Source organism: Macrobrachium rosenbergii, chromosome 18 (genome assembly GCF_040412425.1).
Source record: "Macrobrachium rosenbergii isolate ZJJX-2024 chromosome 18, ASM4041242v1, whole genome shotgun sequence".
NCBI classification, from domain to species: Eukaryota; Metazoa; Arthropoda; class Malacostraca; order Decapoda; family Palaemonidae; genus Macrobrachium; species Macrobrachium rosenbergii.
Window position 1 is genome coordinate 6,992,705 of NC_089758.1, and position 14,985 is coordinate 7,007,689.

General features: G+C 39.7%; 1 protein-coding gene across 4 annotated transcripts in view; it reads right to left on the reverse strand.

Moving 5' to 3' along the window:
• Positions 1–2,327: 2,327 nt before the first annotated feature.
• Positions 2,328–14,985, reverse strand: part of LOC136848070 (serine-rich adhesin for platelets-like) — a 109,597-nt gene continuing 96,939 nt past the window's right edge. For all 4 annotated transcript variants that reach the window (XM_067120241.1, XM_067120242.1, XM_067120240.1 and 1 more), the window contains exons 3-11: positions 11,478–14,437; positions 10,799–10,912; positions 9,799–10,032; positions 9,519–9,606; positions 7,226–7,475; positions 6,568–6,685; positions 5,218–5,350; positions 4,241–4,485; positions 2,328–3,762 (exon numbers count right to left, since the gene is read on the reverse strand). In XM_067120241.1, coding sequence (XP_066976342.1) covers positions 3,514–3,762; positions 4,241–4,485; positions 5,218–5,350; positions 6,568–6,685; positions 7,226–7,475; positions 9,519–9,606; positions 9,799–10,032; positions 10,799–10,912; positions 11,478–14,437 — 4,391 coding nt within the window. In that variant the 3' untranslated portion in view covers positions 2,328–3,513. The remainder of the gene's footprint in view (positions 3,763–4,240; positions 4,486–5,217; positions 5,351–6,567; positions 6,686–7,225; positions 7,476–9,518; positions 9,607–9,798; positions 10,033–10,798; positions 10,913–11,477; positions 14,438–14,985) is intronic.

Genomic DNA, 14,985 nt, shown 5'->3' on the forward strand with positions numbered 1-14,985 from the left:
TGTGAAATAACATTCAATTTCTACCCATATCATTAAACACTTAATGGCTAGGTATTACTTAATTTTTTGATACTGACAATGTTATTTGTTTTGTAAACAATCTCTCTCTCTCTCTCTCTCTCTCTCTCTCTCTCTCTCTCTCTCTCTCTCTCTCTCTCTCTCTCTCTCTCTCTCGTGATATCGGACATACTGTAACAAATATGCTTAAGTGTTGAAGAGAGGTACGTATACTTTAGCTTAGCCTTTTTCTTAGAATAGCTCGATTTGTAATGGTGTCCAACAGTATTCCAAATATTTTCCTGATTTGTTATGATGCCAAAGAATATAAGAAATATTTTTTTATGTACAGTTTTTATAAGTTATTCTAATAAAAATGTAGGCTACCGCAAAACAAAAGTATTTTGAACATTCTTTGGCATCATAACAAATCAGAAGATATTTGGAATATTCTTGGACATTATAATAAATTGTGCTACTATAAGAAAATATGAAGGTAATAAAATAAATATCTGCATATACTCTTGAAACTAATAGTAGAAATGTCTTTACATATTACGGGGGAAAATAAACCAAAATATGGTTTTTCTTGGAACAAAGGGCAGAAGGACCTTTATGAAAATAGGTTTCCTGATAATAATAAAAAGAATTTATTGGAATTTTTCACTCATAGTTTATTTGCCCTCCTCTTCGGCAGCACGAAACACTTTTCCACATTTATTCAAGCACCTCACCCATTTCTATTTTATCACTAGATATTCTCTTTCTTTTAGGAGCATAATTTTTGTGAAAAAGACCAACTGATTCCTTTCTTGTACTTCCATTAGAATTCTTGTTGGAGTTGATTCACAAGACAGTTGCCAGTCTTCTCCTCAGATGTGTCACCTGCTGTTGCTTTCACTTCAGAAATGCAATCATCAGTGTTTAGAAAGAAAACATCAAAATTGCCACTACCCAAATGGTAAATGAGCACATTACACTCACTTCCTTCTTGTCTAAGCCTTAGGCGATCGTAGCTGCAATGGGTTTGTTGTTGATTCGAATAACGTTAGCCCTGCAATGACACCAGTGTCCTAAGGTTGGTGTTAAGTTCACCCTTATATTCTTCTTGGAGTTCCGGTTCCCTGAAGGACTGATGATATTGAATGGCCAATATCTGAAATCATTCTGGACACTTTAGTTATCAGTCTTCCTGCTAATCAGCGTCTTGGCATCAAAGAGTGTGTTTGTGGGGTTGAAGGCAGCCTGATTCTTAGCTGCGTCTCTGATGAGTCAGTGTCTTTGTAAGCAACACAGGGAGGAGTGGTCCGATTTCCTTGGTCACTGGCAATGATTTCCATTATCCCATTATCAAGCACACTTCCACAAGAATGGGTGGTTCCCAAATCAGTGCCTGTTTGCAATATAGTGTCACTTCCGAATGATGGTGTATTTTGAATCCTCCGAAAGTAACTTGAAAAAATGAAAATTTCAAAGCACATTATAAGCAAGCTTCCATAGACGTCATACTAAATACTGTATTATCAGCTAAATAAGAATGGCCATCTCTCTATGCTTAGTTACTGAATAACCACAGTTGGTTTGGCTCAGCCAAAGAAAAGCGCCACGCTGCCTTTTTTTTTTTTTTTTTTGCCACGAGTGAGAAACATTGCAAAGTAGTCATCAGTTTCATCTTTCGATACAAATTTCTCAGCTCGTTGCATCCAGCATCTTGTATTGTCATATGAAGTACCACCACCTAGTGAACTTACAAGCTGATATTTGAGTGACGAGATTTATGTTGCTTCACTATTCCACTGGTGCAACCAGTCGCCCTTCCTTTCCCTTTCTCCAGAGAAAATAAACTAAACGGAACATTTATTTCAAGGAAATCAGGTCTTTCTCTGTTTCCAAGCTATGGGACGGCACTTTACTTCCATTTTTCCCCCGACTCTGTACTGTTTTTCCCTCTCTGAAAAGTCCGCTCTTTTAAATTATATATGTTCTGGTTTCCTTCCGTCTTGGACTAGAGGAGGGTATTTCATGGTATGTCCCATCGACCTTAGTATTATATATATATAAAAAAGGGTGTATTCATCTCAAATACTAGAATTTTACTTCCGTACATAATAATTAAACATATCCGGCTGCAAAGGCCGGGCTAAAAAAAAAGCGAACGAGGTTACCTTGCAGTGTAGCCATTCACAGGTCACCCCCTGGCCTGTAAGCCTGCCTTCCTTGCTAGAAGCAGCTCCACTACTGGAGATGTGTGTGCGTACGTTGGCCAATATTCATGAATAACTGTTATCCCATTTTTTCTTAAAATATAGGAATTAGAATGAAAGACCATATATTTTTTTTATTGTTTAGTCAGTATAATATAATTATGATTTGTATGTTCTATGTACAATAAATCTACGCTTAAATAAAGGAGTTCTGATTTCAAATGCTCTTTCGGCATCCTAGCACCGAATAACATTTGAGAGACCATGTACGTACAGTGTGTCATTAAGATCGGATGATTCTGTTACAATGATTATATCCATGTTCAAAGTTACACATAATTTGGTGACAATTTTTCAGCAACATCAAGGCTTTTACAGCCAGACAAAAGGGGAATACGAAAGCGAAAACGAGAGATGATCACAAAATAAACCCAAAATCAAAATCATCACTAATCTACTTGTTGGCATCCGATAATAAAAAACGAACTGCTTCAAGTTAATCTAATATCATCGTCTTAAAGGAAATAGAGAGGTTTTATGTAATGTGTTAAATGACAACAGTTTTCGATAAGGAAATTAAGTCGATATTAGAGTAATGATGATATGTAAGACCAAGTGATTTTCATGAGTGAGAGCGTCTTTCTTGTAGAATGAAGATATGATTAAGGTCTGACTTGTTGTGAAGTTCCCAAGACAGAGTATAAAGTGTATTACTTGACAATCTCTTCACAATGTCGTGATTATGGCATAACTTCTGTACAGATGCTTAAATATACCTATATAACAGTCATATACAGGCAAAAATACAATCACAGTTTAGTACTATACGCAGGCTGTCTGGCCGCGCATGGAGTAAGTTCTCTGGTTTCGTCCACGAAGGATATCCTGGCAGCAGTTCTCCACTAGAACAACACTTCAATATGGCAGGATGAATTGGCGTAGTCATTAGGAATCACTAAATCCTTTCACACAATCACCATCATCGATCCCATGACGTCGGAGCGGACTAGGGAACAGATAGAGAGAAGGAGTCGGTCCTTCTCCTGACGAAGACAACATAGCCGATACTGGTACCGTGCGTCATCATGCCGCGGTTCTGATCCCTGAGATGTCCTTCTTGGGACAAAGGTATCTGAGAATCCTTATACGGGTAGAAAACGTTCTTCAGGAAATATGATTTCTCCACCAAATGAATCCTTCATCCTTTAGACAGTAGGAATCAAAACAGTTGGGAACCCACGCCTCCTGAGAGAAGAGTTCCTACCCAAAAAGAGGAGTAGAGGCATCAAAGTTCTCCAACCGTAAAGGTATATTAGAGTCCTTCGGTGAACACGAATCCTTCGTTCTTGTGGCCTCTGGAGGGTCCTGCTTGTGGTGGAGGGGAATTGCGGGCCCTCCTCTGAACGAGACGGGATGCGTCTGACTTGGGATACACGGGCACTGCCACTGGTCTGTTCCAGACCTGTTCCTTCGACGTGGACATCAGGAAGTTAAGACAACTGGTGAGGATGAGGATAATGGCACCCGTGTACCACACCATTCGCCATCTCTCAAGTGTTGCCTGCGAGAAGAAAGAGACGATGAGGTTGATTTACGTGATAAAAGGGCAAAATAAATAATTTTGCACAGTATAGTTCAAAGAAAGTGAAAATTAATTTTATTGAAAACATGGACATGTGCATCACCTCCCGCTTTGATTCAGAGTAGAATTTTTTAGGTACTTAGCTACATAAACATAAGATCTCATATTTTAGAAAAGTTTCAGTGTGAACAAGCAAAATTCATATGATTTTCAAACAATCTACAACTAAACTACTGAATTTAGAAATAAATACATGGATGTTAAAAACAAGATCTCATTGCTTAAACAAAAATAAAGCAGAATTCCAAGGGATGGGAATGATTTTTCTATCATGCCACTAAACACGAGAAAAGTGATTTGCACATTTGCACCACTAGGGATGAGAGAGAGAGAGAGAGAGAGAGAGAGAGAGAGAGAGAGAGAGAGAGAGAGAGAGAGTCCCTTAATGCCTTTTTACCTGTCCGTCTGTGAGATATCCGACATAGAGAGGTGACAGAATACTGACGGCAGCTCCAAAGGTGCCGCTCAGACCAGCTATGGCAGCTGCGTGGTTTGGTGCCAATTCGACCGTGTTGACGTAGTAAGTCGAAAATGAGGCAGCTATGCCTAGGACCAGCGCCATGGAGCTCCACACCAGCAGTGCCAACTGTCGGCAACTAGACTGCGCTATGCCCACGAGGCAGCTGGATGTCAGTAGTGCACCTGAGAGAAAGATGAACATTGAATTCATGCGTGTACAGGCACCCACAAAAATTAGCCATACAACTGTTCATGGTAAATGGAAGATTTAAATATATTAATATCTATGAATCAAGTTAATCAGTTCTTCTTTGGGGAACAATCTGAAATAAAACAATGTTGATGAGGAGTTTGATCTAAGCAGAGGTGCAATCATTTTCCCTCCAGGTATTCCTTGAGTTATCAGACCTTTGAGCTGTTCCCTAACTCATCTAACATTCAACAAATATGATTTATATAATTTAGAATGGTAAAAATTAATGTTAATTCTGCCATTTTTTACAGTACAGGTACTCCTCGGTATAGTCTTCAGCAACTGACTGGCACCTTAAATTTCTGTGGAAGTGTCACTGCAAGGATATCTTTCTTAACCAAACCATTGGTGTCATGTCCTAACTGGCTTCTAAGTGTAGTTCCTGGAAAAACCCAGCATAAAATGGTTGTGGATCAAGACTTACTCAGTATGACTTGTACTACTGTGGATGTAACCAAGTTCAAATTAATGACTATTTTAGTCGTTGAGTATGAATATCATAATCATTCTGTCCCCTGAACAGGCTTTATTACATTGCTGCCAACTATCAATGTACCCCTTATAAGCACTCTTCCAACCTTCAGATTGAGAATCCCCAATCGAATGAAGAAAAGTTTTGCTATCTGTTATTCTAAACAACGTGCACCAAAAGTCAAGCTTACATATTGCAATGGCGGTTCTGCGAACGACATCGGTGGATTGTCTGTGAGTTCTCCTGACCCAGTCAGCAGCTACTGCATATACGATGGCTATTATCCATGTGGCGAACAAGGCTGTCCCCCAGGTTACTCTAACCTGTTGGAGAAGATAATAAGGGGTGAAGATTTTCTGATGATAAAAATAACACTAATGATAGTAATAAAAACAAAATCAGCGTTATTTGAAGAAACCACCAAAATGTGTTTGAAAGATACACATTTACATACAAATTATACACTGTATATTCAGTACTTATATCGTAGGTAATTACTGATAATGAATTATCTTATCATATATGGCTAATATACAAATGTATTTTTGACATGTCTTGGTTTGATTTAAAACATGCTTTGATTTCCGACAAAATGGTTTTAAGAATTCTTTGTGGTGAAATGAGTATGAGTTTTGGTTCTCACTGGACTAAACATCAGTGTCCTCTATGACCAAAGCAAACATATTCCCATAATGTAACGAGTATTTATCAACCACTATAAATCGTATTTTTTTCTTATATTTCTACTATCAAAGCCCCTTACATTAACACCACATTGTGTTTGTAATCTATACAGGACAACGTTTAAACCTGGAATACTGGCACCACTGGGAGCACTGAAATCAACGGGAGTTCTGGAACAGGCACTGGAGATGATCATCCCATTTCCATTCACCTGTCTGTGTGAGAAAACATCCTCAACGACGATCTATACCAAAGCAACAGCTCAGAATCACCTTCAAGGTGATCTCCTCAACGACGCGAGAGTGGCTCTTGCCAACACCACACCTCAATTCGAAAAACCTGTGGCGCGCAATTGCCGAAAGAAAATTACACTGGTGGACATCATTACCATTCTTTCTGCGTTTGCGTAGATGAGTCCATTTCCTGCAAATTTAACTTTTTTCATTTTTGCTGTTGTCTTCTCTGGCTGACTTGCTTATTACTGGAGCCACTGATGTCTTATTTTTGGGAACTAAACAAAATCAATGATAATACTTCAACCTTGTGTTAATGAGGTACTGCAGTACTACCTGGACTTGTTATCGAAGGAGGCTGAGAAACCCTGGTTTTTGCCTAAAGACTTGAATCAAGGTCTTTGTTCTTTATAATTCTGGAAAGGCATTAATAATCTTCCCCTTGTTATAAAAGACCCAAATTATTATGTCTGGATCTGTAAGGGAAGCGTGACTAACCACGTGAGGGCCTCACAGTCTTCAGAAACCAACCTTTGAAATCCGGGATATTTATCAAAATTCGCAAAGCCTCTGGCGTGGGAAAAGCCGTGCAAATTAGCACAGAACTTCAGTCAAACCCTTACCTGATGTGATGGTATGTGGAGGACTGTCACGGCAAATTCTCTAGCGTGGTGCAACAGAGTGAACCTCGCCCAGGAGATCCCAGTCTCAGCTAAAACGATGGCTAGCACATGTCGAGACCTGTTGAATGAGCAGAAGAATCATTTCCATTTCCCAAGCAAAAGAACCGACCGTCCTGTTTCCTCCATGTGGTCAGTATCATTAACCTATATTCTTTCATATTTTAACATCAAAAGCATTTTTTGACATAAATATCTATAACGGCAGAAGGCATTAATGCGAACATGGAAACTATAGAATCGGTTCTAAGATGGAGGCATTTTACGAGCAACATTCATAAACTAAATATATTAAATACATATTTAAAAATAATTACATTGGACAAGCGGAATCTCGTTACTAAAGAAATCATTTCCATCAATAATCTGTTGTGGACACATTTGCCATTTTCTTAGCCAAACCTTGCATAAGCAACTAATAAGGGCGATACAACTGAAGTCTGGTAAGCTCGTAGCACCCAGCTACAAGAACGTGCACGGCATCGAGTCTGCCACTAATATAAAGAAAAGTTATCGGCTGCCTGACGCAAAGTCTGGCGGAGAAATGATAGCAGATAGCGGAGAATCGACTGGCGTATCGTCTCTCAAGAACAGAACTTACCTGAAAATATGTGGCCACGGAATAGGCAGACCCCGTCCTGCGTGTGAGGCCCCGATGGCTGCTGTGATCTGGTTTCTCTCCTGGGACGTGATGGTGGAGAGTTTAGAGGGATTTTCGGAGACCAGCACCTGCCACACGATGCAAAAGACCAGCGCCAACACACCCTGGAAGTAAAACAGGGCCCGCCATCCGATCACGAGGACAGCCCACTCAGATACAGGGCCTCCCAGAGCTGCTCCAACGATGAGACCTGGAGGGATGATGAAGTTGATAAAGCTATTGTTTAGTCAGAGTGACATACGAGAGAATATGCTTTTAGAAGTGAAAGATAATATGAAGTGAAATACTCAAACTCGGTGCATTCAACTGAACAACAAAGCGAGATTTTCGTAGCACCACTGCAAAGGCAAATCGCAACCTTGCAACTGAAATGAATTAGGGAGTTTTAAAATCGAGAATCATAAGAAGTTTTCGAGATAATTATGATCTATTTAGAGAAAACTTTGCTCATGCAAACTGAAGGTTTTCCTTAATGAATGAGGTCAGCAACAGAAAACTTAAATAATATAATTTATCTGAAAGTTTTCGAGATAATTGTGATTTATTTACAGAAAACTTTGCTCATGCAAACAAAAGGTTTTCTTTATTGACTGAAGAGAGCAAAAGAATATTAAAATCATTTCATATATCTCCAAAAGAACATGTTATCATTTACAACAACAACAACAACAATAATAATAATAATAATAATAATAAAATAACATGAGCCGCATAGACACTAGAATTTGCGTGTCTACCGTCGAACAAAATTGCATCGAGAACCGATTTGCACAACACACAAATTGGCACTAAAAAGGTTAAAATAAATTAAGCTAAATGGGACTAACAGGGCCATACGCTGTTGTCTTTACGATTAAGTAAATCGACTGGTAAATGTGTACTAAAATTTACATGAAAGTCAGCTCTTAATTTAGAAACCATCCGAGTCCAGCATTCAGATCAGAAACCAACGCCCAGTCTTCAAGAAATTTCACTGAAATCCTCGGGTGAATTTTTAAAGTTCCTCGAGCTACTCAAACTGTCAAGCAGACAGAAAGTTAGAAGTGTGAGTATGTAACCTTCTTCCATATGTGTTGGTAGATTTACCTCGAAAAGAGAAACTTTCTAAGGTAAAAAAATGGAGAGTATTCAATAGATTGTTCCCCATTGTACTCTATTGCTTAAGGATCTGTGGCTTTGCCGTGGGAAAATCCCAGTATTTCCCCCTCCAGAAGAATGTGTATCACTGGGAAAAGTAACATGTAAAAATAAAAGGTTTCGAGTCGTGCTTTACAAATTAGGCAGAGCAACATCACCAAAGTGGGCAATCCAGTTACTGGTTGATAAAAAGAAAATGAGCTTGGGTTAAGTCCCTCAACCAACTGTCTTGTGCTGACATATGCAAAGAAGTACAAACTAGATTTAAAGAATCATAATATACTCAACACAGTTGGAAAAAATATCATTTTGTAAACAAGAGTGAAATGTACCCATCCTAGATGATAAAACTGGTGCCAATATAACCGACAAATTTGATACTTATCTAAGCTAACAACACAATTGACCAGTTTAAATATTGTGTAAGAGCGACCAAAACCTCATCTAAACTATAACATTCCCATAAGACTGACATAAATCTAACCCAAACGACAGCACTGACATTAACCTAACGTAACGCGCAAGCTCTATACAAACTTCAGCAGAGCTACACATGCAGGAAAAAAAAAAAGTTTTGGGTGGGAACAAATTTTCTTGGCAAACACTGTATCCTAACTTTATCATTCCAAGAGAAGATGTTCTTACCGATACATATACAATGATTCAAGAAATAACTCTAAAATCGATTAGAATTTACCAGAATTTTTCAGAGCAAGGTGGGCCACATTTCACATCTCTGTTCGAAATTCAACTATCAATTATTGCATACCTCTTCAAATGCTAAATAACTAAGTCTGGAACGCAAAGGCCGATAGAATGGGCAACATAAAGCCCTTATCTAACCCAGACTAAGAAGGAAAGACGAAAAAAGAAGGGGAAGGTTAAAGGGTAGGCCTTAACTCTGAAGGAGGCCACAGACACTCCTCTTATTGAACTGGACTTAGAGAAAGCAGAAGCGAGATAAAAATTCCAAAATCTTCCTTTCCGATCATAGGGTATTTCGTCCTTATTCACAACCCACATGTAAGAAAGATTACTTGGTCATAGCCTATGGTGTACAATAATAATAAAATAATAATGATAATAATGATAGTACCTGAATATGTAAAGGCTACCATTATGGTTCTCTCTAGAGGAGGCGCCCATTGTGCCAACAAACACTGCATAGCTGGGACGCAGACGCCCTGAAACAAAAGAAATCACAATTTACTCTTCTTGCTACTGTTAAAGACAAAAAAAGTGGGCAATAAAAATGTAAAATATGACAGTAACTTCCATCTATCCAATGTGATTGGTAATGAGAGAGAGAGAGAGAGAGAGAGAGAGAGAGAGAGAGAGAGAGAGAGAGAGAGAGAGAGAGAGAGAGAGAGTCTTACCTGAGCAGCTCCGACCATAATGCGGATGGCCAAAAGCCAGTAAGGACCAATTTGCGACGCAGCTGGTGTCAAGATAGTGAGAAGGGCAGCAGACAGGACACCCAGAAGCAACAGCACTTTCCCTCCAAGGATACCTGCAAGGCGTCCTCCAACGAGCTGCGTCAGTATGAAGCCCCATGAGAAAGCTGAACGAAGTCTCTCCTGCAGGTCGGCTGCCCAAACGAATTCTCCGTCCTATGAGAAAAAAAAGTTTAAATTTTCACAAAAATTACTGCTTTAGTTTTTTTCTGACATATTGCTGTTTTCTGGTTTCCTCGTCTTTATCTACTTATTTTTCTTTTCTAAACATTTGATTCTGTGAGGCACTCTTAGCAAGGCAATGGTTTTCTAGATTTGTTCCATATGAAAGCTCGTGCATTCTGAATAAAATCGATACCAATAATGAGGACAAATATTGATAAAAATAACATAAAAGAACTACATAGCTCAAAAAAACATCAAAATTTTGTGGATGCTACTCAATCTCTACAAGTTCCAATAAAAATGGCTGTTTACTCATCAATCATCTTTCAGAATTATACCAAGTAGTACACGGAATGCTTTGTCATGATACCATCTACCTCTGAATAGTAATGAATAAAAAAAACATGAAGATTTAAAATAACAGTCAGATCAGCTAAGGAAACACTAAATCCCAAAAAAAGAGTTAGTTCCAGCCACATTCTCTACTTTTCCAGTTTTGACCTGCATATTTTATACTGAAACATTTACCACTAAACGACGTCTAAGTATTTTTTTTATTTTATTCACTGTTTCAGCAGAACAATTTCATTCTTAGATAAATTTTGCTCCCAAAATATACCGGGTTATCTTTTAGTGAATTAAATTTTACACCCAGATGATATGGGACTCCCTTTCAATTGATTTCAACTTTTAGCTAAATATGCGCATGCTGAAACGCAAATTTTGCATCCAATAAATAAACATTAAGGCACCTTACCGCTGGGGGCTCTGGTTTCTCCACCATTCTGGGCTCGAAGCAGACGGTCGATGGGTATTTCTGATTGGGCAACGCGATCTCGCCATTCGCGTTCTTTTTGGGTTTATTTTTCTCCTGCAAAAGCAAAAAAGAAGACTCACTTTCGCGTCCATGATTTTCTGGAGAAGTAAGACATTCAATATGCATGTACACGGATCACTGGGGGACTACTTATCTTATTTTATGAAACTTACAGTTAAAATGTAGTCAAGGTGTACTGCTTGTTATGCGTTCAAATTTCTGTGCTGACTAAGTATTCTAGAAAACCCTAGACCGAGATGAAAAATTGCACCTTCTCTCTCTCTCTCTCTCTCTCTATATATATATATATATATATGTGTGTGTGTGTATACTGTATATAAAATATATATATATATATATATATATATATATATATATATATATATATATATATATATATATGTATATATATACTGTATATAAATGTATGTATGTATGTATACTGTATACTAGTATATTATTCTTTTTATTGCATACAGCTTCAGAACTTGAGAATTTGGACAAAATCTCTCTCCCTTCCTCTCGTAGTTTCATGTGCTAACATACCGAAATTCTCTCTCTCTCTCTCTCTCTCTCTCTCTCTCTCTCTCTCTCTATAGAATAAAAATCCGTTACTAACCTTAGACTCCTTTGACTCTCCCTCCTCTTCATCATCTTCGTCTTCATCATCATCATCATCGTCGTCATCATCATCATCATCATCATCATCGTCGTCGTCGTAGTCAGAGCCCTCCTCGCTGCTACTGCTACTGCTACTGCTGCTACTGCTGCCATCCACTTCGACATCTCTCCTCAGCGATTCATTGACCCTCCTGTACATGCGGCCGTCGACGACCTCCCAGGAGTCGTTGCCGTAGAAGTTGAGGTCGTCGGCTTCCAGCGAGTACCATTCCCTGGCCTCGTTGCTGCTGTTCGAGAATTCTTGGAGGTACTCGTTCGATTCGGCGCTGGACGACGACGACTCGCTGCTGCTGGAAGACTCGCTGGAATTGCTGGTCCCGTTGCCCGAGCTCCAGTCTTTGCCCAACAGCCATTCCAGGCTGTTGTCCTCGTCGGTGTTATCATCGTTTTCCTCTTCGTCATCGTCATCTTTTTCGTCTTCATCGTCTTCTTCCTCCTCTTCCTCTTTGCCTTCTTCGTCCTCTCCCTCCTCTTCTTCCTCCTCTCCTTCCTCTTCCTCTCCCTCCTCCTCCTCTCCCTCTCCTTCTTTTTCTTCTTCCTCTTCCTCCTCTCCCTCTCCTTCTTTTTCTTCTTCCTCTTCCTCCTCTTCTTCTTCCTCGTTATCACCTTCTCCATCCTCCTTTTTCTTGTCCTCTTGCTTTCCTTTCTTTTCAGGGATGCCAGTGCTTCCAATTTTGCCATTCTGACAATTTCCTAACTGGGCACATCCTTCACTGCTGTTATTATCAGACAAAAGATGTTTGTCATCAACAGTCCGCTTTTGGCGGGAATTTTCCAAGGTTTCATTTCCAGCAGCATTCATCTGGCCAACATTTTCTTTCTCTGTTGGCAATGGAACTGTTGTAGAAGATCTGTTGACATTTTGTGGAACCATTCTTGAGATGTTGGCAATGGCACCAGAAGCAGATGCCTCGGTCGCTACATATTCGTTGGTCTTTGGAGTAGGGAAGGTTGTTACGAAAGCTTGCTCGGGAGTGACAGCAGAAGTGAGAGATACAGGAATGGTCGTTTTCGTAGTTAGAGTGCTGTAAGTACTAACAGGTTTACGTTCAGAAACCACGGAAGAGCTAGATGTAGTGGGTGTGTTTGATGTTATACTATATGTTGTATAAGTGCTAGGAGTTGTCACCACTGTCGATGTACCTGGGGATAATGATGATTTCACTGCTATGTTATCTTGCATTGTTGTTGATGAGGATTTCACTGACATGTTGTCTTGCATTGTTGTTGATGGGGATTTCCCTGATATGTTGTCTTGCATTGTTGTTGATGGGGATTTCACTGATATGTTGTCTTGCATTGTTGTTGATGAGGATTTCACTGATATGTTGTCTTGCATTGTTGTTGATGGGGATTTCACTGATATGTTATCTTGCATTGTTGTTGATGAGGATTTCACTGACATGTTGTCTTGCATTGTTGTTGATGGGGATTTCACTGATATGTTGTCTTGCATTGTTGTTGATGAGGATGTCACTGATATGTTATCTTGCATTGTTGTTGATGAGGATGTCACTGATATGTTATCTTGCATTGTTGTTGATGAGGATGTCACTGATATGTTATCTTGCATTGTTGTTGATGAGAATTTCACTGATATGTTATCTTGCATTGTTGTTGATGAGGATTTCACTGATATGTTATCTTGCATCGATGTTGATGAGGATTTCACTGATATGTTATCTTGCACTGTTGTTGGATTTTGAGTTGTAATCATTGTTGCTGTTTCTGTTCCTTCTGTCACTGCAATATTTTTATTCAGTAGACCAAAGGTGGTTAAATGTTCAGCGTCGTTTGGTGATGCAGTTGTAACAGTCGTTCCTGCTGAAACAGTGGTACCAACTGACGAGGACAGGTTGGGCATCGGTGGTGTTAGTACCACATCGGGGCTGTTGGATGACCGAGTTTCAGGCATTTTGGTTGATGCTGCATTTCCTTCATTGTTAGCTAGTGCAGATACTGAATCACTGTGAGGTGGGGTTATAGTAATTTCATTTTTCAAAGTAGTGACCACTATACTTTCTACAGAATTAGCAGTATTAACCTCTGAGGCTGAATCTGCTGGAGAATCAGAGGTGGAGAAATCGATCTCCGTAACAGGAAAATTTCCTAAGGTTGTCTCGTCGAAAACTACAGTTGTCACATCATCAGGTATGATTTGAGTGGGTACTGTTTCAAATTCAACCTGTTCATCAAAGGACATTGGCATTTCCGTAAACGGATCATCGCTGACAATGGTAGTGTATTCGTCATCTGGGGCAAAGGTTTCTGTCATGGCCGGGAGAACTGTAGTTATGCCATCATCATAGTTAGATTGTAGTGTAGTTGTGTCACCATCTGTATCATTGTGATTGTTTGCCAACGTTTTATTCATCTCGGCTTCTATCAACTTATCCTCAAGGAGATCGGAAGACGATTCCTCTCCGTACCTTATCGCAGGAGGAACTAGACTGGCACTAAGAACGTGAGGCCGGTGACGACCTGATTCCCGAGGTGGTGGTCCTAGCTCCTCATTGAGTACGAATTCATCCCGTAAACTTTCGTCTCTGAGGATGTCTCCATGACCAATGACATTGCGAGATCGCGTTTTGTCCTTGGACAAAGTTCCATTCTCATCCGGGGGATCATTCTCTCTAGAAACAGATTCCTTGAGGATGGCTTGGAATCCCATGCTGTTCACTGAGAAGTCCTGCCCGTGGATAGCAGTGTGGTTGACCATGACGGGAAGAGCCACGAGGAGATTCAGTTGCAACATGTAGATGTTGATGAAGCCAAAGAATCCTAAAAGGACCAGGACATGTCTGGTGGCCAGGCGAGGGCCATTGGTAATCTCCCCGCCACAGGTAACGCCTTGGCCACACCCCCCACCTTCCTCCACGCTGATATTATCTTGGCACTCTGCAATGAGAAGAGAATGTTCTTGAATTTATATATCATGTATCATTTAAAAAATGGCTGACAGACACCAACACGTGCGTAACCTCTCTCTCTCTCTCTCTCTCTCTCTCTCTCTCTCTCTCTCTCTCTCTCTCTCTCTCTGAGAATTTCAAATACGCCAATGCATCTGCAATGCAATAATTTAAAAGATAAGTGGATTCTATTGACTCATTATACTGGTTCTGTCTCTGTTTATTTCAATTATTTGTTAGAAATGTGTTTCAAATTTTAACATCTTCATTAGCAAAGGGTAGATTTATTTCTGGTTAATTTTGGCTCTTTCGGTTTTATCCTTATCAGTACAGACCATGGACTGGAAGATGACTAAAAGATATGCAATGAGAGGTACAATTCTGTTTGGAATTAAAATATCATGCTTAGAAGGGCGGAATACCTCCCACCCCCACCCCACTTCTCTCTCTCTCTCTCTCTCTCTCTCTCTCTCTCTCTCTCTTCACAGATGTAAAAAGGCGGCAGCAGTACCAGTATTTCTAAACGTGAAAGTGATT